This window comes from Bubalus bubalis, chromosome 3 (genome assembly GCF_019923935.1).
Source record: "Bubalus bubalis isolate 160015118507 breed Murrah chromosome 3, NDDB_SH_1, whole genome shotgun sequence".
NCBI classification, from domain to species: domain Eukaryota; kingdom Metazoa; phylum Chordata; class Mammalia; order Artiodactyla; family Bovidae; genus Bubalus; species Bubalus bubalis.
In genome coordinates, this window is record NC_059159.1 from 64,162,109 (window position 1) to 64,189,752 (window position 27,644).

At 39.1% G+C, this 27,644-nt stretch overlaps 1 protein-coding gene and 1 non-coding gene across 7 annotated transcripts in view; both read right to left on the reverse strand.

Moving 5' to 3' along the window:
- Positions 1-27,644, reverse strand: part of NEK1 (NIMA related kinase 1) — a 130,696-nt gene that overhangs the window by 58,096 nt on the left and 44,956 nt on the right. For 5 of the 6 annotated variants that reach the window (XM_045164971.1, XM_045164970.1, XM_045164972.1 and 2 more), the window contains 2 exons: positions 25,104-25,267; positions 13,697-13,799 (listed from right to left, as the gene is read on the reverse strand). In XM_045164971.1, the coding sequence (XP_045020906.1) occupies positions 13,697-13,799; positions 25,104-25,267 (267 nt within the window). Of the gene's footprint in view, positions 1-13,696; positions 13,800-24,558; positions 25,027-25,103; positions 25,268-27,644 lie in introns of those variants that run through there. The other variant, XM_045164975.1, reaches the window with a different exon arrangement.
- Positions 21,392-21,498, reverse strand: LOC123465621. Its single transcript, XR_006640896.1, has one exon. It is a non-coding gene; the product is annotated as a U6 spliceosomal RNA (small nuclear RNA).

The window sequence follows — 27,644 nt, forward strand, 5'->3', positions numbered from 1 at the left end:
GGAAGCTACCCAGGTGTAATTTACCCTATAAACACTAGACAACCATTAAGTAACTCTAAGCAGATGAGCACTGTGTTCAATTTTGCTTTGTTAAAAGCCACTAAATTATACTAATTTGTTACACAGAAAAACAAAAACAAAAGCCTAATACAAAGAACAAAAAGATTATATTTTGATTAAAAAAAAAGTCAATGCACCAAAAAAACCCAATAATTTTAAATGTGATCATGCTTTTTAAAAATAAAAAAAATAGAAAGGAAAACCTCACAGAACTGAAAGGAAAAAACAGATACATCTACAATTATATTTGAAGACTTCAACTCTCCTACCTTAATATCAAACATATTGGCATACTGTCAGCACAGATCAAGAAGTACTGAAAAGCACCATTAACTCTCTGTGTCTAACTGAAACACACAGCACTCCACCCAACGACAGCAGAGTACATATTTTTTTCAAGTGCATGTGGAACACTCATGAATATAGATCATATCCTAGGTCAAAGTACGAATCCTAACAAATGTAAAATGACTGAAGTTCAAGAAAGTATGTCCTCTGATCATAAAATACAACTGGGAAACAGTTACAGGCAAAAGTAGGAAAACATCCAAACACATGGAAATTAAACAACTCATTTCTAAGTAATTCACAGGCCAAAGAGAAATTTCAAGGGAAATCAGAATGAATTCTGACCTGAATGAAAATGAAAACAGAACACAGCACAATTTGTGGGTGAAATTAACGCAGTGCTACCAATATTAGAAAAAAAGAAAAGTCTCATCCTCAGCTATTTAAGCTATAACCTTAAAAAACTAGAAAAGGGCAAAATAAACAGAAATCAAGCAGAAAGATGATAACACTGTGAATGTACCTCATGCTACCGAATTGTGTATTTTTAAATGATTAAGACAGAAAATTGTATGTTTTGGGTATTTTACCATAATAAAAACATTTTCTTTTTTTTATATGGAAACATCCATCCTTCATGGATCATAGAGCTAAAGGTTAAAAGTAGAACTATAAAAAATTTTTTTTAAAGTAGGGGTAAATCTTTACGACTGCTGGATAGGCAGAAAGTTTTTAGACACAACAGCAAAAGCATGATCCATAAACCAGAAATCTGAAAACACTTTATCAAAGTTAATACTTTTTGTTCTGTGAAAAATACTGTTAAGAGAATGATAAGGCAAACTACCACTTAAAAAATACTGGCAAGTTACTTACCAAATGCTGGGGGCCAGCGTGAGGCACTCCGCCCATGGCAAAGGTCATGAGGAAGGAGGCTCGACATACGCAAAGGCGGGATTGAGCCTCAGGAGTCCCCCTGGAAATCCTCGAGCATCTACCCCCATAACCAGAGCCTGCCTACTTTACTACTTTGTGCTGTCACCTACACCTCTGACTTTACGGGGGGCTGTCCCCCACCACCTCTTTCGGAGAAGGAGTTAACTTAGAGCTCCAGTTAATAATAATTTCTGGGCGTGACAGGAGTGTTTCAACCTACAAACTCCTCTGAAGGTTCTCTAGCCTGCCTGACAGGCTTGTCCGGCCACATGTGATTGCTCACAGCCTCCCAACTGTGAGAGGCATGAGATGCTTTAAACCTTCTAAAAACAGGTTCCTTAGAAAAGTTAGAAAACTATTAGTATAAGTATAATGGGCTGATTAGAAATTGTATTGGTGAAGAGTTTTTCATTTGTTGAGCCAATGTTTTTTGCTAAGTCTCCATATCCCCTGCCCTTACACACATTAATGAATATATAGAAGAAATAAGTATTAACCTTTGATATAAATCACGTTAGACCTTAGGCCAAGTAAATTCTTTCCTTAACTAAAACCCACTACACCCTCACCCTACAGGAATGTAACTTTATTTGAGTGACGTCTGTTTTAAGAATAATCACTCCTGGAGAAATAAGTGTTGACTGACCGCTGTCACAAGGAGAGGGTCATAAATTGTCAGCAGGCCCCCCTGGCCAGAAGATGATGTAACACACCTAAGACCTCTGTATATATTTGTGTGAAGCACCTGACTTTAATAAAAGTCAGGACTGCTGTCCCCGCGTGACTTTTGTATAACATCTCAGTGTATAAAAACAGACTCTGGAAAATAAAGAATTGGGATCAGTTTCTCGAAATACTGGTCTCCCCATGTCGCTCTCTCTCTCACTCTGGCTGAGTCTCCATCTGGAGCGCGGAATCCGCCATGCTTACTAATTATGCCTGGGCTTCTAAGATCCGACCAGGGAGGCCTCAGTGTCTCCTCTCCTTCGGGAGAACAGAAGGACGCCTGCGGCCTACGTAAGTGGTGCAAACTTCTTGTCTTGAAGTTTTATTGGTCTCCCGTGTAAACCAAGCTACTCAGCCTCTTTTCTCCACTGAATTTTCCTACTGAGCTATCCTCATTCTATTACTCTTTATATCTTTGATGAATAAATAATTAAATAGGTCGCCGACGCCATCCCTGCTTCGAATACCCTGGATCAGCTGGGGATGGACCCTGGCAACCAAATAAAAGACTTATCCAGAATATATAGAACACGCAAAGCTAAACCAATAACAATCAATCAACATCAACAAATTATTCAGACAGTTCTCTAAAGAGGATATAAGGATCACAAATAAGAACATTAAAAGGAATTCGACATCATTAACATTTTGAGAAATGCACATTAAATCACAATGAGATACCCTTATACATAATTAGATGGCCAAAATAAAAAAATAGTGACAATGCCCAATGCTGATGAGGATGCAAAGCAAGTGGAACTCTTGTTTACTCCTGGTAGGAAGGTAAAATGGTACAAGAATTCCAGCAAATGGTTTGACTTTTTTGAAAACCCAAGTTAAATATACATGTACCATATGATTCAGTAAACCTACTCCTGGGTACTTACCCAATAAAAACTTAACACTTGTCCAAAAACTTGTAAATGAATGATACAAGCAGCAGTACTTATAATCATCAAAAACTAGAAACAACCCAAATGTCCCTCAATGAGTGAATGAATAAACAAACCATAGCACATCCATACAATGGAAATCACTCAAAAATAAAAGAAAAAGTTACTGATAAATGCAACAGCTTGGATGAAAATGATTAAGGTGAGTGAAAGAAGTCAACCAATAAGGTTCATATTTCATTATATATACCGTACATATCTTTTTGCCTTTTCATACTTTCCAAACAAGGGAAACAGTGACAGACTTTATTTTCCTGGGCTCCAAAAACACTGCAGATGGTGACTGCAGCTACGAAATTAAAAGATACTTGCTCCCTGGCAGAAAAGTTATGACCAACCTAGACAGCATATTAAAAAGCAGAGACATTACTTTGCCAACAAAGGTCCATCTAGTCAAAGCTATGGTTTTTCCAGTGGTCATGTATGGATGTGAGATTTGGACTATAAAAAAAGCTGAGCAGCAAAGAATTGATGCTTTTGAACTGTGGTGTTGGAGAAGACTCTTGAGAGTCCCTTGGACTGCAAGGAGATCCAACCAGTCCATTCTGAAGAAGATCAGTCCTGAATATTCATTGGAAGGACTGATGCTGAAGCTGAAAACTCCAATACTTTGGCCACCTGATGCGAAGAACTAACTCAATGGAAAAGACCCTGCTGCTGGGAAAGACTGAAGGCAGGAGGAGAAGGGGACGACAGAGGATGAGATGGTTGGATGGCATCACTGATTTGATGGCCATGGGTTTGAGCAAGCTGTGGCAGTTGGTGATGGACAGGGAAGCCTGGCTGCAGTCCGTGGGGTTGCAAAGTTGGACACAACTGAGTGACTGAACTGAGCTGAACTGATACCATACATATATACCACATAAGATATTCTTGAAAAGACAACACTGTAGTCATGGAGAACAGACAATAGCTGCCAGGCTGTTGATGGTATAGGGACAGCATGACTATGCTGAGAGACACCAAAAGAGTTTTGGGATTATGCAACTCTTCTATACCCTGACTATGGTGGTGGGTATGTGAATTTATACTTGTGCTAAAATTCATAGAACTGGAGAAGAAAAATGAAGTTATTGTGAAAGTTAAAGTTGCTCAGTTGTATCCGACTGTTTGCAACCCCATGGACTATGGGGTCTCATGGAATTCTCCAGGCCAGAATACTTGGAGTGGGTAGCCTTTCCCTTTTCCAGGGGATCTTCCCAACCCAGGGATCAAACCCAGGTCTCCCACATTGCAGACAGATTCTTTACCAGCTGAGTCACAAGGCAAACCCATTATTGTATTATAATTTAAATAATAAAAGGAAAGTTATTGTATTATAAAAAAGTCATAAGAAAATGGTATAAGAAAGTTATTGTATTATACATTAAATAATAAAAGGAAATTTAAAAATTAAGGTGCCAATGAAACACCCAGGAAATGATGTCCAGAAGGCAGCTAGACAGGATAGAAATTAAAGAGTAGTCTGAGTAACTGAGACAGACTGTGAGGTCACTGGTCCCTTGTAGAATGAGATCACTGCAGGGTATTATTTATAGTGAGAAAATAACCAAAGACAGAACACCCCAGAAAATATCAGCCTTTAAAAAATGAGCAGAAAAGAATCCTGTAGGAAAAGATATTAAGAAATAAAAAAAAAAAAAAAAAACAGAGAAAGAAAAACAAGGAGAATTTGGTACCATAGAAGGCAGTGAAGAAATTTAGAAGCAGTAACTCATGAGACCAAATGTCACAGAAAGGTCAAATAAGATAAAGACTGAAAATACTATATTATATCTGAGAAGATGGACAGTGATAACTTCTATATCAACAGGATTCTGAACACTGGGTGATCAACAATGAAGAGTAGTGCTTCATTCCTTTGAGGGGCCAGCTGTGAAGAGGTCCTCCTAGGAGCAGAAATGTGAGAAACATGAATGTATTTATAGGCTATGGGAGGGCATCAGGGAAGAAGGAAATGATCAGGAGGGAGAGGAAACAAGTGATGGAGTAAGGAGGACCCTCAAGTAAACAGACAGTATGGCACAGAAAATAAAGCCACGAAAGCATGGGTTCTACAGTCAGAACATGGCATTTAAACACGCAATCTACCATTCAGTCTCTGTAAAACCCAAACTGTCATGTTAGCTTCTCTACTTCTGCCTCAGTGAGATGTAAGACGGGAACACTACAGAACCCACCTCAGGGTGCTGCTGTGAGAAGTGAGTTAATACAGGTAGAGAACTCAAAACTATGCCTGACATATAGCAGTTCAGTTCAGTTCAGCTCAGTCACTCAGTCGTGTCTGACTCTTTGCGACCCCATGGACTGCAGCACGCCAGGCCTCCCTGTCCATCACCAACTCCCGGAGTTTACACAAACTCACGTCCATTGAGATGGTGATGTCATCCAACCATCTCATCCTCTATTGTCCCCTTCTCCTCCCGCCTTCAGTCTTTCCCAGCATCAGGGTCTTTTCAAATGAGTCAGTTCTTTACATCAGGTGGTCAAAGTATTGGAGTTTCAGCTTCAGCATCAGTCCTTTCAATGAATAGTCAGGACTGATTTCCTTTAGGATGGACTGGTTGGATTTCCTTGCAGTCCAAGGGACTCTCAAGAGTCTTCTCCAACACCACAGTTCAAAAGCATCAATTCTTCGCCGCTCAGCTTTCTGTATAGTCCAACTCTCACATCCATACATGACCACTGGAAAAACCATAGCTTTGACTAGATGGATTGGCAAAGTAATGTCTCTGCTTTTTAATATGCTGTCTAGCTTGGTTATAACTTTTCTTCCAAGAAGCAAGGGTCTTTTAATTTCATGGCTGCAATCACCATCTGCAGTGATTTTGGAGCCCAAAAAAATAAAGTCTCTCACCATTTCCACTGTTTCCTCATCTATATGCCATGAAGTGATGGGACCTGATGCCATGATCTTAGTTTTCTGAATGCTGAGTTTTAAGCCAACTTTTTCATTCTCCTCTTTCACTTTCATCAAGAGGCTCTCTAGTTCTTTGCTTTCTGCCATAAGGGTGGTGTCATCTGCATTATCTGAGGTTATTGATATTTCTCCCGGCAATCTTGATTCCAGCTTGTGCTTCATCCAGTCCAGCATTTCTCATGATGTACTCTGCACGTAAGTTAAATAAGTAGGGTGACAATATACAGCCTTGACGTACTCCTTTCCTGGTTTGGAACCAGTCTGTTGTTCCATGTCCAGTTCTAATTGTTGCTTCCTGACCTGCATGACTTCTTAAGAGGCAGGTCAGGTGGTCTGGTATTCCCATCTCTGTCAGAATTTTCCACAGTTTGTGATGATCCACAAAATCAAAGGCTTTGGCATAGTCAACAAAGCAGAAGTAGATGTTTCTCTGGCACTGTCTTGCTTTTTCAGTAATCCAACAGATGTTGGCAATTTGATCTCTGGTTCCTCTGCCTTTTCTAAAACCAGCTTGACTATCTGGAAGTTCATAGTTCACGTACTGCTGAAACCTGGCTTGGAGAATTTTCAGCATTACTTTACTAGCATGTGAGATGAGTGCAATTGTGTGGTAGTTTGAGCATTCTTTGGCACAGTACGCACCCAGTAAATTGACCAATGTCAACAGTTAGTAGCCTTATAATCATCAAATAGGATAGAATGGGAAGAATGGAATGGGAAGATTACTTTTGAACAGAAGAAATTATTATCCTCCTCTGAGACTGGCGAAAACAAGGAAGTACTGGGTATAATTGTAGATAAATTTATAAGTATGGAGGGATAGCTCTGACAGCTCAGTTGGTAAAGAATCCGCCTGCAATGCCCTGGTTTGATTCCTGGGTTGGGAAGATCTGCTAGAGAAGCAATAGGCTACCCACTCCAGTATTCCTGGACTTCCCTTGTTGGCTCAACTGGTAAAGAATCCACTTGCAATGTGGGAGACCTGGGTTCGATCCCTGGGTTGGGAAGATACCCTGGAGAAGGGAAAAGCTACCCACTCCAGTATTCTGGCCTAGATAATTCCATGGGTTGTATAGTCCATGGGGTCGCAAAGAGTCGGATACGACTGAGCGACTTTCATTTCACTTTTAAATACGGAGGCAGAAAAATCTGATGAAATGTGGGGTTCATAAGCCAACTTTCTCTGTAATGATTATCTTCACAGAGAAGGAAGAAGGATGAAATCATTGAGCAAATGGACAAGGGAATAGGCTGCTGACCATGGAGATTTAACAGAGTGCTGAAAAGGACCACACTTCTGCTGAAACTAGAGGCCATAAACCCATCTAACACTGGCCATCACAGCTGTGACTTTCTCCAGCAGTGTTCAGAAACCTGAGTGTAAAAATATTACTAACTGAGTTACACATAATAGAGAGGGATATGCCAACTCAGAAAGAAGGGCTCCCAGGAGCATGGGCTAGTCAGTCCAGTGACTCCCAAGAGTTTTCAAACCATCTCTTTTAGAAACCACACAAACGTCCATCAACTGAGGATTGAATAAACAATTTAAGGTATACTCACATGATGGACTAAGACTTAGGAATAAAAAAGAACTAAGGATACACACCACCCCAAAACCATATATACTGTAAGATATTTCTATATGAAATTCTAGAAGAAACAAGAGCGCAGCCTATGGCTGGCAGCAGACTGACTGCAAAGAGGCAGGAGGAAACTTCCTCCTCCTGTTTAGTTGAGATATGTGTGTAGTTGCTAAGTCGCGTCCGACTCTTTGCGATCCCATGGACTGTAGTCTGCCAGGTTACTCTGTCCATGGGATTCTCCAGGCCAAAATACTGGAGCGGGATGACATTTCCTTTTCCAGAGGAACTTTCACTCAGGGAATGAACTCAGGTCTCCCACATTGTAAGTGGATTCTTTACCATCTGAGCCACCAGGGAAGCCTGGTTTTATTGAGATACAATTGCCATATAACATCATTAGTTTAAGGTGCACAAAATAATTTAATATACGCATACACTGAGAAAGGATCACTATGGTAAGTTTAGTTGTCATCCATCATATCACATTCAATTTTTTTTTCCTGATGGTAAGAGGAGGAAGCTTTTAAGAAATGATGGAACAGCACTATCCCGTGACTGTGGCAGGGATTATATGACTACATACTCTTGTCAGCACTCATCCAGACACACACCTAACACTGGTGAATATCACTGTATTTAAACTTCATGTTAATCAACCAATTTTTTACAGAGCTCTGTCTGGACTCCTGGGTAGTGCTCTCCCTCAAGTATGTTGCTGAAGTCAGCTCCTCCACTTCACCTCATCTGCTGTCCCTGACACACTCTCTAAAGTCAAAGGCAAAGGGACCATGGAGGGCAGGACTTGGAGACGGCTCCCAAGGTTTCCTGACATTCACCTACTCCCCAGAATTGCAAGCCCTGCACAGATGATCCCCAGGGCTGGGAATACTATGGGGTGTACCCCCAGGACTGAGTCACATTAAATGGGATGCTTCTGCTGCTGCTGCTAAGTCGCTTCAGTCGTGTCCGACTCTGTGCAACCCCACAGACGGCAGCCCACCAGGCTCCCCTGTTCCTGGGATTCTCCAGGCAAGAACACTGGAGTGGGTTGCCATTTCCTTCTTCAATGCATGAAAGTGAAAAGTGAAAGTGAAGTCGCTCAGTCGTGTCCGACTCTTCGTGACCCCATGGACTGCAGCCTACCAGGCTCCTCTGATGAGTGGCATTAAAACAGTGGGTTGACTATTAAGTGCCGAGTTTCCCTGGCTGGTTGAAGAAGCAGGAGGCAGGGAGTTGATGCACATGGAGTTCTTTGCTGCTGAGATTATGTGGCAAACAACTGAGCATGGTCTCAGTCAATCTCTCCAATAGCAGAGACCTGATTCCCACAGCAGAGGGAGGGACGGCCTGCTGACGCCATGAAGGCACAGCCGCTGACACTGCTACCTGGGCTTCAGGAGACGAGGGGCAGAGGACGATCACAATGTGCCAGAGTCCTGGCCTGGAGAAACAGTGGGTCATAAATCTCTGTTGCTCTTAGGCTCCTTGGTTTACGGTAATTTGTCACAAAGCATGGAAAAGGAGAGATCAATTTTAAACAGGCCCTCTATCTCATCATAAAAACGTTTCAATTTAGAACTTAAAATCTGCGAGACCTTTTCTCCCCACTCAGCCCTTGCTTCTGGTTCTCTGGCTCGGTCTCCAGTGTACATATTCTTGTCTAACTCGAGACTCTAAACTACTCCAGAGACAAACTATGTCTGGTTAAGCTTTAATTAAGTAGTCTTCAATCAGTTAATTAACCTACTGTCCCCAAAATGTTTAACACACTGCCTTTGTTATTTAATTAGTGAATAAAACAAGTAATATACAATGTACACACCCAAATACACCAAAAAGTAAAAATTCTTCACTTTTCTAAAGTTTTATGTATGTATATATATTGTCACCTAGGGAACAAAGAAATCCTAAATAGCTTTAAAAAACTGAATCTTGAAAAGTCACATAAAAATCACTTATCTCTAAAGCAAAATTTTTTAAAAGATTTAGTTGGATGCATTTATTTATTAATTGGCCATGTAGCATGTGGGGTCTTAGCTCCCGGACCAGGGATTGAGCCTGCGTCCCCTGCAGTGACAGCATTAAATCTTAACCACTGGACTGCCAGGGAGGTCCCTAAAGCACGTTTTTTTAAAAATAACACAACATAGTGAAAATAATAATTTCTGACTGTAAGATGGAAGAACGAAACCATGGCCTCTCATCCTGCAAAATTCTAGACTAGAGAAGTTGTTGTGTTAAGTGAATGCACATCAGCACTCAAAAACAAGCAAAACTCTGGGCAATCCCAAGAATGGAAGGAACCCAGAGGTGAGGCAAGTACACAAATGGGTTTATGATGACAAGTAACACGAGCACAGCATGTGGGGCGAGGCCTCAGCGAGGGGGTGCGAAGGGGCCAGTAGCCACATGCTTCCAGAAGAGCTCGTCTGGCCCCAGCAGCTCCCTAAAGACACTAATGACAAGAGAGTTGGAGGGAAAGGCCAGGCCAGTGCTCCAGGTGACTGGTGATACCAGGAAGGAAGGGGCTCTCCAAAGCCCAGAAAATAAGCTGCCAGGGATCTGCTTGGGAGAACAGCAATGTGTCCCACCTGGCGTCTACTCTGACGGAAAACTGGGCAGAGGACTGAGCAGAGCAGCATGTACCATCTCGCCAGGGGCCCACCCGAACAGAGGCAATGAAGAGTGAAACAGAGAGCCCCATACGTGACTACACCAGCAAGAACACCAACCGTGCAAGGAACACCAGTACCATGAAACAGGACACAGACTTAAAACACTGAAGACACCAACACTGCCAAGAGAGCACCAAGAACAAGACCCTACAATACCTAGAGTACTACAAGAGAAATGAGCACATGATCAGGGAGCTTTCAAGAAAAACTAAGTAGCTTCATGGACATGAAAATACAAGTTTCTAAAGTTAAGAGAATCTCATTGGATAGGCTGAAGGGCAGAGCAGACAAAATGAAAGAATGTGTTATGAGCTGAAATTTGGGCTAGGAATCCTTCCAAAACAGTAAGAAGGGAGGAAGGGATTAAAAAAAGAAACAGAAGAACAGAACAAAAGACATTTGAAGCAGAGGTTCCAATCTATTCATTTATAGGAGCTTTGTCAAGGAGAAAAAGGAGAAGCAGCAATACCTGAAGAAATGGTAACTGAGAATGTCCCAGAACTAAAGGTGAGTGTTCAGACTGAGAACATCTGATTAGCATCAAGTCAGGTCAGTCAAAAAAAACAAACTGATAAATACTCGTGATTATTTCAGAATATGAAAGGTAGAAACAAATAGTCCAACATGCTTTCAGAGATGAAAATCCCTTACAGAGGAGCACAAAGAACATCGTCACCATGCTCACAAGTCACAATGAGATGATGATAAGGCAGCAGCTTTAATATGGTCTGGGGGGAGCCTGTAACCTAGATTCTTCATCCAGCAAACCACCACCCAAGACTTCACCTGCAGTCAGTAATACAGACCAGATGTGCCCTCCCACCTTCAACAAGGAAAGACTGGACAAAGTATACGAAACTATGATTTTCAAACACGGGCAAACAGGCAGCACAAGACAGTGATCCTTGGGAGAGGAGAACAAGTGAGGTAAGCTCAGTCACTACCCATTTCTAGGCTGCAGCACAGGGAGAGGGGGTCCCTGAGCCAAGGAAAGGGCAGTCAGAGTGTGGGAGGTAGAGGAGCACTAATATCTGCAGGAAGAGAGTGCTGGAAGCTGCAGAGGTTTCCTCTGAGTGACAATTAGCCTGACCTCACCAAATCCTGGGTCAGGAAGAGACCCTGGAGAAGGAATAGGCTACCCACTGCAGCGTTCCTGGGCTTCCCTGGTGGCTCAAATGGTAAAGAATTGGCCTGCAATGCAGGAGACCTGGGTTCGACCCCTGGGTTGGGAAGATTCCTGGAGGACGGCATGGCAACCCACTCCAGTATTCTTGTCTGGAGAATCCCCATGGACAGGGGAGCCTGGCAGGCTACAGTCCATGGGGTCGCAAAGAGTTGGACACAAATGAGCAACTGAGCAAAACACCAATTCCTCAGGCTCACTGAGGGCTGGGAACACGCCACGCTTCCAACAGCCAGATTGGAAAGGCCTTCAAGTCAACAGAGTATTGGAGGACACCAACATAGTATCACAGCACTAGGGCACTGTCTCAGTGGTGCAGCCAAGTGAGTCCTAGATCAATGGCTGTGCTCCACCTGCCGAGCAAAGCTTAGAGGCAAGCCCTGAAAGACTCAAACTATCTTTAACTAACAACATTGCACCCCAGGGTAAAGTCTCCACACAGTTAAATACAAAAAATCCAAGATAAAATACACAGTGCCTGGCATCCAACCACAAATTACCAGGTGGGTAAAGAAGCAGGAAAAGATGACCAAAATGAGAAGAAAAATAGCCAACGGACTCAGAAATGACAAAGAGGTAAGAATTAGTAGACAAGGTGATTAAGAAGGCTATAATAATTACATTCCACATGTTCAAGAAAGGAGAGAAAAGTGTTACGTATTATACAGACAGACATGGAAAGTATAAAAATGACCCAAATAAACTTTAAGAGAAAAAAAAAGTATCTTAAAAATACATGTCTGGATGGGGTTAAAAGGAGAGCAGATTGCAAAAAGCAAACAAAAAGACTAGTGAACTTGAAGATTTAGCAACAGAAACTACCCAAAATGAAACACTGGAAAGGGACCAAAAAGAGATGAACAGAGCATCAGTGAGCTGGCGTATAGGTGCTCAACACCCAAAGCAAAAAGAAGAGGAGAACAAAAAAAAGTTTTGAAGAAATAATGGCTGAATTTTTCCAAGCTATATCATAATCAATTCACTTCCAGTGATAAAGAGGAAATGTTAAAAGCCATTAAAGGAAAAGACACATCAAACACTGAGGAAAACGTAAGAATGCCAGCTGGTCAGAACAGGACTGCCAGGATGTAAGTGGAGAAACATTTTAAAGAATGGACAGAGAAAGAACTCTCAATGTATAATACTATTTTCAGAAAAAATATTTTTCAAAAAACAAGGCAAAATGTTTTTTCAGACATATAAATGGTAAGCAAATTCAACAGTAGACCACTACTACAAATTAACATTTAAGTGTGAAGACAAAATAAGTACATTTCCAACAAATCTTGGACAATTTCTCTCTCAAAGGTTCCAAGAGTCATCTCCATCATGAAGACAATAAACTCAGGGAAGGACAGTAGATGTAAGAAACAGTTCTGAGGTGAGAAATGTGTACATCTTGCTAAGTCTAATAATTGTTTGAAAATATTTCTAATTAATATCTGTAACTAAAATTCCAGATGCTGTTAACATGGGAGAAATGGGGCAAGCGAAAAATAAAGCAGGTTCTCTTCTGTCCACAGAAAGGATACATATACATATTAATTCCAGATACTAGAAAAACAAGCTGATGGGTGTTAAAAATATAAAGGGGGTAATCATTAAAAAATTTACTATTTTTCAATAATATTATTTCAAAGAAAAAATATCCTAAATTGGAATAATTATATTAACTCATAATGATGTTACTTATCAACTTATAGTACATGTAAGTATAAAAAAACATTTAACTATACAATTGACCTATTTCCTACATAAACGTGCTGCTTCACGGGGTGCTGAGCTGACAGAAACAGTCACCATTTGTTCTGTGGAGAAAAGGTGAAAAGGCAGTGTACCACAATTGTGAATATGTGCGTATCAAAACCAACATCTACTAAAATGATCATTTAAAAACTTAGTATTTTCTTGAACACATGACTTATTCAGTTACCTGACTGAATAATTAGAGGCTTTAAAATTCATTTGGTCCTAATTTGCTTTTGAGTAAATGCACAGTTACATGTATACCTATCCAAATGTTTGTTTCTCATTTTTCTTCTACAATTCTTTGCTAAAGTATTTAAAACAAAAAGCATCTAGGGCCAAAAAAAGCAATGTAAGAACTTATTTAACCTAAATATCTGGGTTGCTATACCTACTCTGACTCTTTTAAAAGGAAGAATGCAACTATGAACTTTCAATTAACTAAGGCAACAACAGAACTTCACACTTGGCATAAAAGAAATTGCACAAAGAGAGGTTTAACACCCTGCAAATATTCAGAGGTAGTGTTTGAAAAGGATGGTGACTCTTGTCATTTATACCTACCTTGTTTCAGTCCTTCACTCTGAACACTATGTTCAAAAATCTCAAAAACAAAATCCTACCATATGCCCCTCGGCCCGAGCTTTGTTCTGCTTTGCTTCCCGTCTTCGCTGTAGAAACTCTTCTACTTGTTTTGCTCTTTCCATAGCTGGCTGCCCCTTCTGCCTGAGGAATTCGGACAAACAGCAAAACTAAAAATTCTGAACATCAAATATTACAGAAAGTTTAAAATTACACGGAAATATTTTCTTTAGAAATATTTGCAAAATATGAAGGCTGATATGAAGTCGTCTTCCTATTTAATGAATCAATAGCTACACACATATCAGTATCAACTACCTAAATCAGTCACTATTATTTTAAAAAGGGGCAAAATCTACGCTACTATACCAAATCTTAACAAGTCTTCTTTTGTGTTTATTTAATCTATGCTACTTATAGACACATAAAATTATTTCAGACCATACTTATAGAAGACTCTCCATAGTTTCTAGCAGTTAAGCTTATTTCAGAACTCTGCATCAAATATATTGATCAGCAGAAAAGTAAGATTAAAGCTGCAAAGCAGCAATTTCAAAGGTCATCAAAAATAATGAAAAGTTTGTGTGAATTTTAAAAATTAGGGTAAAAAGTGAAATCTGAATTCCTTGTATGTCATAACTATTAAAAAGTAAAATGGACAGATTGGGGGAAAATCTAAAAGCACATTTATTTGTTTCAATCTTTTCTGATTATGTTTCTGTAACTTTCTCTGACAGCTACAAAACAATGTAAACATGTTGGGCTTAGACAACAATGAAAAAATATCAGTAACATTTCAAGGTACCGAGAATAGTCAAAATCACAAAAGTACCCCAACCCCCAGTCAGGGGTTGGGGGTCGGGAGTTAGTGTTAAATGGGGACAGACTTTCAGTTTAGGAAGGTAAAAATTAGGGAGATGGATGATGGTGAGACTTGAATAACATGAAAGTACTTAGTGACACAGAACTGTACAGTTAAATATGGTTAAAACAGTATGTTTTATGGGGCTTCCCTGATGGCTCAGTGGTAAAGAACATGCCTGCAACGCAGGAGACACAGGAGATGCGGGTTTGATCCCTGGGTCAGGAAGATTCTCCAAGAGAAGGAAATAATAACTCACTCCAGTATTCTTGCCTGGAAAATCTCATGGACAGAGGAGTCTGGCAGGTTATAGTCCCTGGGGTCACAAAAAGTCAGAGACAACTGAGCATGCACGCACACATATGGAACTTTCCAAGTATTTCCTTGTACATCTAATATATACTATGCCTGTTACCGTGTGCTAAGCAAGAAAGATACAAAAATAAATAAAACTAACTCCCCGTAAACAGAGAACTCACTGCATAGTATCAACTGCAGTAATTTGTAAGTAAGGAAGAAAGATCAGGGAGTTATTGGCTGTGCATCTTGGATATTGGCTATGAAAGTGCACCAGCTTCCTATAGTGTAGGACCATGTGTCTAGGACCATAATTATGTTCAGAAAAATACATGAAATAATGCCTTCTCTCTTCCAATAAACATTTCTGATTTTCATACCCCAGTCATTTCTTTTATATGTTAACAATTACAATTGACCATTGACCACCCCAAGTTTGAACCACATGGGTCCACTTATTATTGATATTTTGCAATAGTAAATACTACAGGACTAGTGGCATCCTGTGGTTGGATGGCAATCACTGACTCAATGCACATGAGTTTGAGCAAACTCTGGGAGATGGTAAAGGACCGGGAAGCCTGGTGTGATGCGGTCCATGGGGCTGCAAAGAGTCCAACACGACTGAGCAACTAAAGAACATGTCCATAGTTGGTTGAATCCACAGATGCAGGGGAACCTCAGAATGGAGGGATGACTATAAGTACAAGCAGATTAACTCCTGTATTGCTCAAGGGTCAACTGTACTGAGATACATAAAAATTTGAAATGTGAAATTAAGCTGTAAAAATTTTAAATGACTCACCATAAAGCTATGGATGATAATGGCCTAAGATTCACTTAACTTACGTAGTGCTTACAACAGATTCTTGTGAAATTTCACCACCGGAATCTTCTAGGATTAGATCATCTCTATACCTGGTTAAGAGTCTTTCCTGGTTACTAATATTGCATTCTGAAACTTGAGCAAATTCTCTGATGAACTCTAGGAGTTTTTTGGTAGTGTCTTTAGGACTTTCTATGTATAGTACCGTATCATCCATAAACATTGACAGCTTTAGTTCTCTTCCAATTTGGATTCCTTTTATTTCTTTTTCTTCTCTGATTGCTATGGCTAGGAAAATGTCCTTCATATATATAGGCAAGGCTGTTACAGCCCCATTTATATAAGACTGGCCTAAAGAGGGCAGATAAACTTTCAAAGAGTACGACAACAGACACGTCACCTGAAACTGTGTCTACTGATAAGGCTCTTCTGAGGCGTCCTGGATGCTTACACGACTGCATACAATTAGACAGAATCTCTGCTTTGTATCCTAACTGAACTGACTCATCTTTTAACCTTTACATAAGTAAAACATCGATAACATTTTTATGCTTGATTTCCCATCCTAAGATAGTATGTCCACTGTCAGTGTGGGCCTTCAACTGACATACAATAATTTATATTCACTGGCTGATCAGATTCACTAAATCAAATAATTCAAATACTTTAGCAGAAACAAATTATTTTAATAAGAACATGACCACACACGTAACAGCTTTGATTAAAAGAATGTTCACACCATTTATGTATATATAGATCTATTTTATTTACTTATGTAATCTATTTAAGTTCTGCTTTATTGAATGGCTTTTCCTAAACTAGTTTAAATGATCAGGTACACATAATTCACTGCTTTTAATCACACACTTAAAACCTGTAGTGATTTTTGCTTACTATTATTTCTTTTTTATTCTCATTTATCATTGAGTATCAACTATTACCAATAATGTATCTGTATCTGAAGATATAAAATGTATAAAATGGAATTCCAGGAATGCAGGGTGTGTCCAACATATAAAAATCTATCAAAGGAATTTTGTTGTTTTCAGTCACTCAGTTGTGTCCAGCTCTTTGCAATCCCACACACTACAGCAGCCCAGGCTTCCCTGTCCACCACCAACTCCCAGAGCTTGAACAAACTCATGTCCATTGAGTTGGTGATGCCATCCAACCACCTCATCCTCTGTCGTCCCCTTCTCCTCCTGCCTTCAATCTTTCCCAGCATTAGGGTTTTTTTCTAATGAGTCGGCTCTTTGCATCAGGAGGCCAAAGTATGGGAGCTTCAGCTTCAGCATCAGTCCTTCCAATGAATATTCAGGACTGATTTCCTTTAGGATTGACTGATTTGATCTCCATGCAATTCAAAGGACTGTCAAGAGTCTTCTCTGACACCACAGTTCAAAAGCATCAATTCTTTAGTGCTTGGCCTTCTTAACACTCCAAATCTTATATCCATATATGACCACTGGAAAAACCATAGATTTGACTAGATGGACCTCCGTCAGAAAAGTAATGTCTCTGATTTTTAATAAGCTGTCTAGGCTGGTCATAGCTTTTCTTCTAAGGAGCATACATTTTTTAATTTCATGGCTGCAGTCACCATCTGCAGTGATTTTGGAGCCCAAGAAAATAAAGTCTGTCACTGTTTCCATTGTTTCCCCATCTATTTGCAATGAAGTGATGGGACTGGATGCCATGATCTTAGTTTTCTGAATGCTGAGTTTTAAGCCAGCGTTTTCATTCTCCTCTTTCACCTTCATCAAGAGGCTCTTTAATTCCTCTTCACTTTCTGCCATAAGGGTGGTGTCATCTGCATATTTGAGGTTATTGATATTCCTCTCAGCTATCTTGATCCTAGCCTGTGCTTCAACCAGCCCAGCATTTCGCATGATGTACTCTGTATATATGTTAAATAAGCAGGGTGACAATACACAGCCTTGATGTACTCCTTTGCCAATTTTGAACCTGTCCGTTGTTCCACGTCTGGTTCTAACTGCTGCTTCTTGACCTGCACACAGGTTCTCAGGAGGCAGGTAAGGTTGTCTGGTATTCCCATCTCTTGAAGAATTTTCCATAGTTTGTTGTGATCCACACAGTCAAAGGCTTTGGCATAGTCAATGAAGCAGAAGTAGATGTTTTTCTGGAATTCTCTTGCTTTTATTATGATCCAATGGATGTTGGCAATTTGATCTCTGGTTCCTCTGCCTTTTCTAAATCCAGCTTCAACGTCTGGAAATTCTTGATTCATGCACTGTTAAAGCCTTGCTTGGAGAATTTTCAGCATTACCTTGCTAGTGTGTAAAATGAGTGCAATTCTGTAATAATTTGACTATTCTTTGGCATTGCCTTTGGGATTGGAATGAAAACTGACCTTTTCCAGTCCTGTGGCCTCTGCTGAGTTTTCCATATTTGCTGGCATATTGAGTGCAGCACTTTCACAGCATCATCTTTTAGGATTTGAAATAGCTCAACTGGAATTTCATCACCTCCACTAGTGTTGTTCGTAGTGATGTTTCCTAAGACCTACTTGACTTCACCTTCCAGGATGTCTGGCTCTAGGTGAGTGATCACACCATCGTGGTTATCTGGGTCATGAAGATCTTTTTTGTATAGTTCTTCTGTGTATTCTTGCCATCTCTTCTTAGTATCTTCTGCTTCTGTTAGGTCCATACCATTTCTGTACTTTATTGTGTCCATCTTTGCATGAAATGCCCCTTGATATCTCTAATTTTCTTGCAGATATCTCCAGTCTTTCCCATTCTATTGTCTTCCTCTATTTCTTTGCATTGATCACTGAGGAAGGCTTTCTTATTTCTTCTTGCTATTCTTTGGAACTCTACATCCAGATGGATATATCTTCCCTTTTCTCCTTTACCTTTCACTTCTCTTTTTTTCTCAGCTATTTGTAAGGCCTCCTCAGACAACCATTTTGCCTTTTTGCATTTCTTTCTCATGGAGATGGTTTTGATCACCGTCTCATGTATAGTGTTACGAACTGCCGTCCATAGTTCTTCAGGCACTCTATCAAATTTAATCCCCTGACTCTATTTGTCACTTCCACTGTATGACTTTAACAGATCAGATTTTGGTCATACCTCAATGGCCTAGTGGTTTTCCCTACGTTCTTCAATTTAAGTCTGAATTTTGCAATAAGGAGTTCATGATCTGAGCCACAGTCGGCTCCTGGTCTTGTTTTTGCTGACTGTATAGTAATATACCTTATTAACAGAGGACAAAACTAGTTTATAATTGATTCTATGATTCCTTATAATATTTAGAAATCTATACTGTCTTCATTTTTCACACGCATTTCCATTTACTACTTAATATATACCAAAATGAAGAATTCATACTCATATTCTTATCCTCCACTGATGTAGTAAAACAGTACTGAACTGTGAACACAAATTATATATGTGTACAAGGTTCCGAGGGATAGAGGGAAATGAGCTTCTTTACAGTCATTCTCTTCATTAAACATTATTAAGAATTTACACGTGCATATTCTATTTTAGACAAATTAAACAGACTATATCTCTTGAGTTCCAAAATTATTAACACTTATAATTAATAGAACTCTAATCTAGATTAAGAGTAAAGGAATGATTAACATAAATATTGTATAAGCCACAAATACATAGTAAAAAAATTAGGAATTTGGAAAGTGAAATACAGACATTAAAAGGCTAAAAAGAAATAAACTCCTTTTTATTCTGACAAGAAAAAAAGGAGTAACTTATTTTCCATCTTATTACAAATGCATGCATAAGTGGGTCTGGGTAAGGTACCTCATATCTATGACTCAAAACCTTTACTGATAAAGGAAATTTAAAAATTTTGAAGGATGATTAAAAATTATTTCAAGAGGTGAAAACATGAAAATAGGCAGCAATCTAGGTAACAGAAATAGTCTGAGTAATGAAAAATGAGTCAATATGGTATAGAAGAGTTGGGGTGGTTCAGGGTTAATGAAATGAAAAAAGGATGCTGAGGGTGTATTCATTAAGCTTCCTCCTCTGTTTAAGTGCCATAATGTCTATCAGAGGAAGCAGAATTCTTCTCAGCTTTACTCAAATAAAGCTATACAGAGACAAGGGCTTAGGAAAGTAAAAGCTCAGTAAAGTACATATGTTACTTTACTCAAAATAAAAAACAATGGCACTCAAAATAAAAAAAAACAAGACAGGCACTCAAAGGTTTCAGAAGATGATCTCACATGATTGAGGTTCTAACTGTAAAAGCTAATTGAACCTAAGTTCATCAGTTGTAACAAAAATACCACTCTGGTGAGAGAAGCTGACAAGGGTAAAGGGACAGCACATGGGAAACCTCTGCACCACCCTCAGTTGTTTTTTTTTTTTTTTTTTAATTTTATTTTATTTTTAAACTTTACAATATTATATTGGTTTTGCCAAATATTGAAAATAATCCACCACAGTTTTATTTATTTATTTATTTATTCCCCACATGGGGAATACATGTGTTCCCCATCCTGAACCCTCCACCCTCCTCCCTCCCCATACCATCCCTGTGGGTCGTCCCAGTGCACCAGCCCCAAGCATCCAGTATCGTGCATCAAACCTGGACTGGCGACTCGTTTCATACATTATACACGTTTCAATGCCATTCTCCCAAATCATCCCACCCTCTTCCTCTCCCACAGAGTCCAAAAGACTGTTCTATACATCAGTGTTTCTTTTGCTGTCTCATATACAGGGTTATTGTTACCATCTTTCTAAATTCCATATATATGCGTTAGTATACTTTATTGGTGTTTTTCTTTCTGGCTTACTTCACTCTGTATAATAGGCTCCAGTTTCATCCACCTCATTAAACTGATTCAAATGTATTCTTTTAAATGGCTGAGTAATACTCCATTGTGTATATGTATCACAGCTTTCTTATCCATTCATCTGCTGATGGACATCTAGGTTGCTTCCATGTCCTGGCTATTATAAACAGTGCTGCGATGAACACTGGGGTACACGTGTCTCTTTCCCTTCTGGCTTCCTCAATGTGTATGCCCAGCAGTGGAATTGCTGATCATAAGGCAGTTCTATTTCCAGTTTTTTAAGGAATCTCCACACTGTTCTCCATAGTGGCTGTACTAGTTTGCATTCCCACCAACAGTGTAAGAGGGTTCCCTTTTCTCCACACCCTCTCCAGCATTTATTGCTTGTAGACTTTTGGATCACAGTCATTCTGACTGGTGTGAAACGGTACCTCATAGTGGTTTTGATTTGCATTTCTCTGATAATGAGTGATGTTGAGCATCTTTTCATGTGTTTGTTAGCCATCTGTATGTCTTCTTTGGAGAAATGTCTATTTAGTTCTTTGGCCCATTTTTTGATTGGGTCATTTATTTTTCTGGAATTAAGCTGTAGGAGTTGCTTGTATATTTTTGAGATTAGTTGTTTGTCAGTTGCTTCATTTGCTATTATTTTCTCGCATTCTGAAGGCTGTCTTTTCACCTTGCTTATAGTTTCCTTTGTTGTGCAGGAGCTTTTAAGTTTAATTAGGTCCCATTTGTTTATTTTTGCTTTTATTTCCAATATTCTGGGAGGTGGGTCATAGAGGATCCTGCTGTGATGTATGTCGGAGAGTGTTTTGCCTATGTTCTCCTCTAGGAGTTTTATAGTTTCTGGTCTTATGTTTAGATCTTTAATCCATTTTGAGTTTATTTTTGTGTATGGTGTTAGAAAGTGTTCTAGTTTCATTCTTTTACAAGTGGTTGACCAGTTTTCCCAGCACAAAAATATGGAACGCTTCACGAATTTGCATGTCATCCTTGTGCAGGGGCCATGCTAATCTTCTCTGTATCGTTCCAATTTTAGTATATGTGCTGCAGAAGCGAGTACCACCCTCAGTTTTGTTGTGAAACTAAGATTGCTGTAAAGATTAAAGTCTAAAGCTAATGCAGGAGGTGTGTTATTAAGACAAGGATATAAGCAAAGTTAGACTAGCCAAAGTAACTGATAAAATGAGAAGAAGAAAAATAACACGATAAAGAAGGAAGAAGCAAATACAGGCTATCAAAAATATGAGAAAGATAATATGAATGAGTCTTAGAGGACTACAGATTTCAGTTTGCTGATTCAGTTTGGTCAGGGAAAAGAACTGACCAGGTAGGCCAATGACATACAAATTATAAAAATGAAAGTGAGGACAGTGTGGAGAAAATGCTCTGTAATGTCAATGATACAACAAAGTTCAAGCCAAAAGAATCATAATATTCGAACTGGAGGAGACATACAACATATTTACTATTTATCTCACTTCATGTCTTCTGGAAATATGATAATTATATCCTGTGAGTACTTTTTCTATGTCCTCCTTAAAAATGAAAACTTTCAAGAGGACGTGCTTCTAAAACGTTCTAAGTTTGGACAACATCAAACTATTAACCAGCATCCTCTGAATATAATTCCTTAACCAATGACTAATGTACCTAACAACCTTTATTTATATTTCTTCACCTTACAATGTCTACATTGAGACGCCCCGGCGACCGTATCCTTGTTGTTGTTCAGTCGTTTAGTCATGTCCAACTCTTTGCAACCCCACGGACCGCAGCACACCAGGCTTCCCTGTGCTTCACCATCTCTCGGTGCCTCCTCAAACTCATGTCCATTGAGTTGTTGATGCCATCCAACCATCTTATCCTCTATTGTCCCCTTCTCCTCCCGCCTTCAATCTTTCCCATCATCAGGGTCTTTTCCATTGAGTCGGCTCTTCGCATCAGGTGGCCAAAGTATTGGAGCTTCAGCATCAGTCCTTCCAAAGAATATTCAGAATTGATTTCCTTTAGGATTGAATGGTTTGATCTCCTTGCAGTCCAAGGGATTCTCAAGAGTCTTCTCCAACACCACAGTTCAAAAGCATCAATTCTTCATCACTCAGCCTTCCTTATGGTTCAACTCTCATATCCATACACGACTACTGGAAAAACCACAGCTTTGACTAGATGGACCTTTGTTGGCAAAGTAATGTCTCTGCTTTTTAATACGCTGTCTAGGTTAGTCAAAGCTTTTCTTTCAAGGGACAAGCATCTTTTAATTTCATGGCTGCATGAAATTAAAAGATGTATCCTAATGAAGTTTGTATACTCTACTAGGTATCCAAGTAAAATTTTCACAATGCCTCTAGGCCAACAGAAATACCTAGCAGTTCCAGTCAATGACTAGTTAGGTCAAAGCTGCTAACGCTATGCTCTACACTTTGACAGATACAGCTGTGTGTTCCTCAAAACTGAGAAATATCCAAGCCACTGTGATGCTACAGGTTGCCCAGTACAGTTTGAGAACTACAGTTCCAGTCTATAAATCTAAGAAGAAATAAAAGCTGTATCTGACAGAATCTATTCTCTGTGAATTTATACTGCACTGTGGTGATGACTGTTTCCTTTTAGGATGTTTGCAGGCTCTATTTGTAGTCTTGCCTATAATCAATATGGAGAAAGCTAGTCTAATTTATAGAATCTGCCTCTTGAAAATTATATGATACTTGATGACCTCCAGTTTTTTACCAATTCTTTCATGTTCTCAGAAAAAAATAAAATGAAATTCAATGAGTATACACAAAAGTTCATTCAGTATTTGAGATCATGGATAATCATTAAAGCATCCACTATTTAGTTTCAAGTTTCAAATCTCTGCAGGTCCTAGTTTCTTCATTTTGATTAAAAGAGTAATACGTAATTAAAAGGATGCTGTGATGAATAAATATAACTTGATTCACAGTAAGTGTTCAATAAATAATATCTATCATCTATAAAAACAGGTTCAAAGCAATGTAAGAGAATGTATACCATGTGTCTGAGTAATGCTAAGCCCACCAAAGCTGGCAAAAAGGAAATGACAGAGGATCTCCACAGCCACAAATGGTTTAAAAGCTGAAAATTAAAATAATGAAACTCAAACAAAGACTGAATGGAAGCTGTGTTCCAGAGGCAGAAGTAACTGAGATACACAGCCATTGAACACAACTTGAAACTCAAGTGTAAATATATGTAAATATTTCAAGGTTATATGGGCTGCTGCTGCTGCTGCTAAGTTGCTTCAGTCGTGTCCGACTATATGGGAGCCTGATGCAAATGCAACAATCCAGTCCCTTGCTTGCCACTCGAACTGTGAAGAATCAACAAATGTGCTGGAAGATGAACAGTGTGAAGAAGCATAACACAACTTTCCCTATTTTCTTTTATATTATACACATGTATTTTAGGAGATTTGATTAAAATTAAAACAAAGCCATACAAATTATATACTAGAAAGACCAATAATACCCCAGGATAAAAACCTCACACCAAATCTTCATTACTATTTCATAAAAAATATGCACATGTGTAAGTCTGTAGCACTCTTTTCTCAAAAAATGTGAAGTATTTACAACTAGCTTAATACTTCAGCCTATGGTACATAATTCATAATATTAATTTATATGAACCTCAGTTATTTACCTCTGCTCAATTACCTTTTAATAATCTTTTATAACTGGGAGAACCATAAAGATTTTTATCACAAAAAAATTCTTTGTAAAAATGACAAATTAAATTTTCATAAAATGATATGTTCTTCCTTTACCAGAGTATTTTTATAGAAGAAAATCTAAAAAATTGAAATATGCATACTTTTTTAAAAAGGAACGGGGGAGCCTGGTGGGCTGCCGTCTATGGGGTTGCACAGAGTCGGACACGACCGAAGTGACTTAGCAGCAGCATACAAATTAAAACTTGAGTGCCACCAGATTAAATTAATTTTATGGAGAAAAAGGAAAAACCTAGCCAACAGGATCACAGTGAGTCATCAATCAGAGATGAAAGTGAAGAGGAAATGACCATGAGAAAAGTGGGGTTCTAAGTGATGTGGAAAAGGAAGACTCAAAACATGCTTTGGAGTTCTGCATAGAATGCAATTCCATTTTAAATATATTCTGATTTATTTAAAGCACATAGATAAAGTTATTACAACCATATGCTGGTTCAAAGTTATCAGGTTCCTTTAAATAGTATGTTCAGCCTATAACATAAATAAGCTATAACATATATAAGCCATAAATTAGGCCTAAGTGAAGAGCTACATGTTTGTCACATGTAGTCAAGGGCCAAATTTGCACAGAAGAAAATGACTGTATTCAGATGGCAAAAGACAGTCTATGTATAATGGAGAAAACAGCCAGGAAGTGGTGTTATTCGGCTGTACACAACAAAAGACAAAATTATACCAAAGGGTGAATTTGTGGATCATCACACTCCAACACGTTGATACTGACTTGTTTAGACACCACCTTTAAACCTTTTCAAGTTTTCCGAGAGCATCAGCATCAGAGGGTTGGTGGTGATCTGTAGCCCTTTGGGAAATCCTAGATGTACTCCAGGTGGGACTCCTCTGTCAATAAATATACAACATGACTTCCACTACTCCCTCTAAAGCAAAGCACAGTGACTTCTGCAGAACAGCCATACCTTTCTGGAAGCCTCTGGCCATGTATTTCTCCTTTCCATTTAGCTTCATTATCTTCTGCTCTTCGTTGCTGCATTTGATCAAAAATAGCGTGATAATGTTCATACTGTCCTCGAGAGGAAAAAGATGATGGAGCCATGGCCCCTCCACTGCCCAAAAAGGGAGCCTAGGAATCAAACAGAAAGCTCTCACATGCTTATCTCACAAGACCTCAAAGGTCTCTACTACCTTCAAAAGAAAAAAGTGAACCTCAACACTTGCCTCTTACAAAGCAAATTATCTAATTTAACATACTAATAAACACAGAGCCTAGAGAAAAATGTTTTCCTATTATAACCATTAACAATCAAAAATAGTATACCTTGTTACTAACAGTAAAGCACAATTCAATATAACAAAAACATAAAATATCACTAAATGAATGTAACTGTGGGGAAAAAAACTAGTCTTAAGTTTTGCAACAAGTTTCTTATATATTTTATGTGATCCCATCCTATTAAGGTTAAATATGTATAGTTTATACGTAAAACAGAGCCTGCTTTTTTAACACTCAAAATTATACCTAACAAAACATACAGCAATTAACATACTTCAAATCCAATTCAACAAGCAATGAAGATATAAACACCACTGGAATACACTCTAAGTGTAATTAAAAGAAGCTAAACAATATATCCATCCTTAAGCATTTTACAAACAAACTGGGAAACAAAGTATAAAGCTAGAAAAACATTTCATTTCCAAATGAATGGCAACAGACCCTCGCCACAGTAGTAAGTACTGAGTAAATTTACAAAACAGAAAAAAAAGAGAAATAAAAATACCCATAAAAAAGTCACTGGAGAAAAACACTCAACCCAGCCTTTAACACAAGGTAACACAGATAGATTAAATGATTAAATATGATCCATGGTATTAAAGTTAAAAAAAAAAAGCAACAGAAGGTATACATTTAGATGTTGGCAGTAGGGAGATAAAGGACATATGAAGACGAAGGTAACTATGAGGAAGGCAAACAGGGAGTATTAATTACACTTGGTCAGAAAAGGTCACTACAGGTAACTGACTGACCAGGGTGTGTGAGTTCACATAATCAATAACAGAAAGCACAGATACACTTTATAGCAGGAAAAGTGCACTAAGACCGTTTTTAAGCAGGTAAGTCAAATTACATAGGAGAAACAAGAATAAGAGAGAGAACAAGGCAGAGAAACTGAGCGGAAGGCTGCTGCACTGATGCCAAGCCAAGCAGCCTGTGAGTAAAGAAAGGCAATCAGAGAAAAAGCCAGCATTACAGGGAACTGGTTCTCTGTGGGGGTAACACAGGATGAGGGCGAAGGTGTAGGATGCAGCCTCAGCACATGGAAAACTCTCGGAAAACAGGTAGAAAGATGAGAGCTGAGTAAGCGCACAATGATACAGAGGCTCAGAGTGCAAGAACTACAAGGTGAAGAGGAAATTAGGACCCTCAAACGCAAGGCCAACAGCACCGAAAGGAAGACAAACGGATGTGACTCAAGTGGAGGGGATGTGCTCAAACTCAGATGAGAGCAGAAGCCAGAACACTGACAGGAGATGGGGAGGAGCTCTCAGGTGATGACATCCTAATGGGGAAGTCGGGCTAAGAAAAATACAAGCACCAAACAAAAGACATCTCAGTACCCAATGAGGTAAAATTTGTGTTAACATCTGGACAAAGGAAGCTACATACAATATTATAAGAAGCCTAGATTTTTAAAAATTAGCTCAAGATAAATACAGATAACTGATTCAAGAAGCTTGAAAAGCAAGAAATGAAGGTTGTTAGAAACAAGGAAGATACTTAATTAGCCAGGAAACTCCATCAAGGTGATCTTCATACACATTTTCAAACCTGCATCTCAAGGCAAGATTTCCTGAATCAGAATTTTGCTAAGTGGTGGTCACAGGGACTTCCCCGGCAGAGCAGTGGTTAAGACCCTGTGCAGGGGGGCACAGGTTTGATCCCTAGTTGGGGAATGAAGATCCTGTATGCCCTATGCCGCAGTCAAAATATAATAAAAATTATTTTTAAAATGTGCCAGCAGATCTTGTGTCTGCTGAGGTGCTTTAAAAAAAAAATTATTATTAAAAAAAAAAAAGGTGGTCACAGCTCCTATATCCTGGGAGTTTAGTGTCTGGCACTAGTATCACCTTAACTTTGAGGTTCAAGGTTTCTGTTCAGCAAAAATAATGTATATACACATATCTTTTAGGATATCTGCCTAGGTAAAGCATCTGCCTATATTGTGGGAGACCTGGGTTCAATCCCTGGGTCGGGAAGATCCCCTGGAGAAGGAAATGGCAACCTACTCCAGTACTCTTGCTGGAAAATCCCATGGACGAAGAAGCCTGGTAGGCTACAGTCCATAGGGTTGCAAAGAGTCAGACACGACTGAGCGACTTCACTTCTGAAGATATCTATACTCAAAATAATGCTGAAAACACTGTACTGGAATACTGAAACAATGGAATCTTTTAAACATCACTTTATAGTCACCAGGCTTCCCTGATGGCTCAGACGG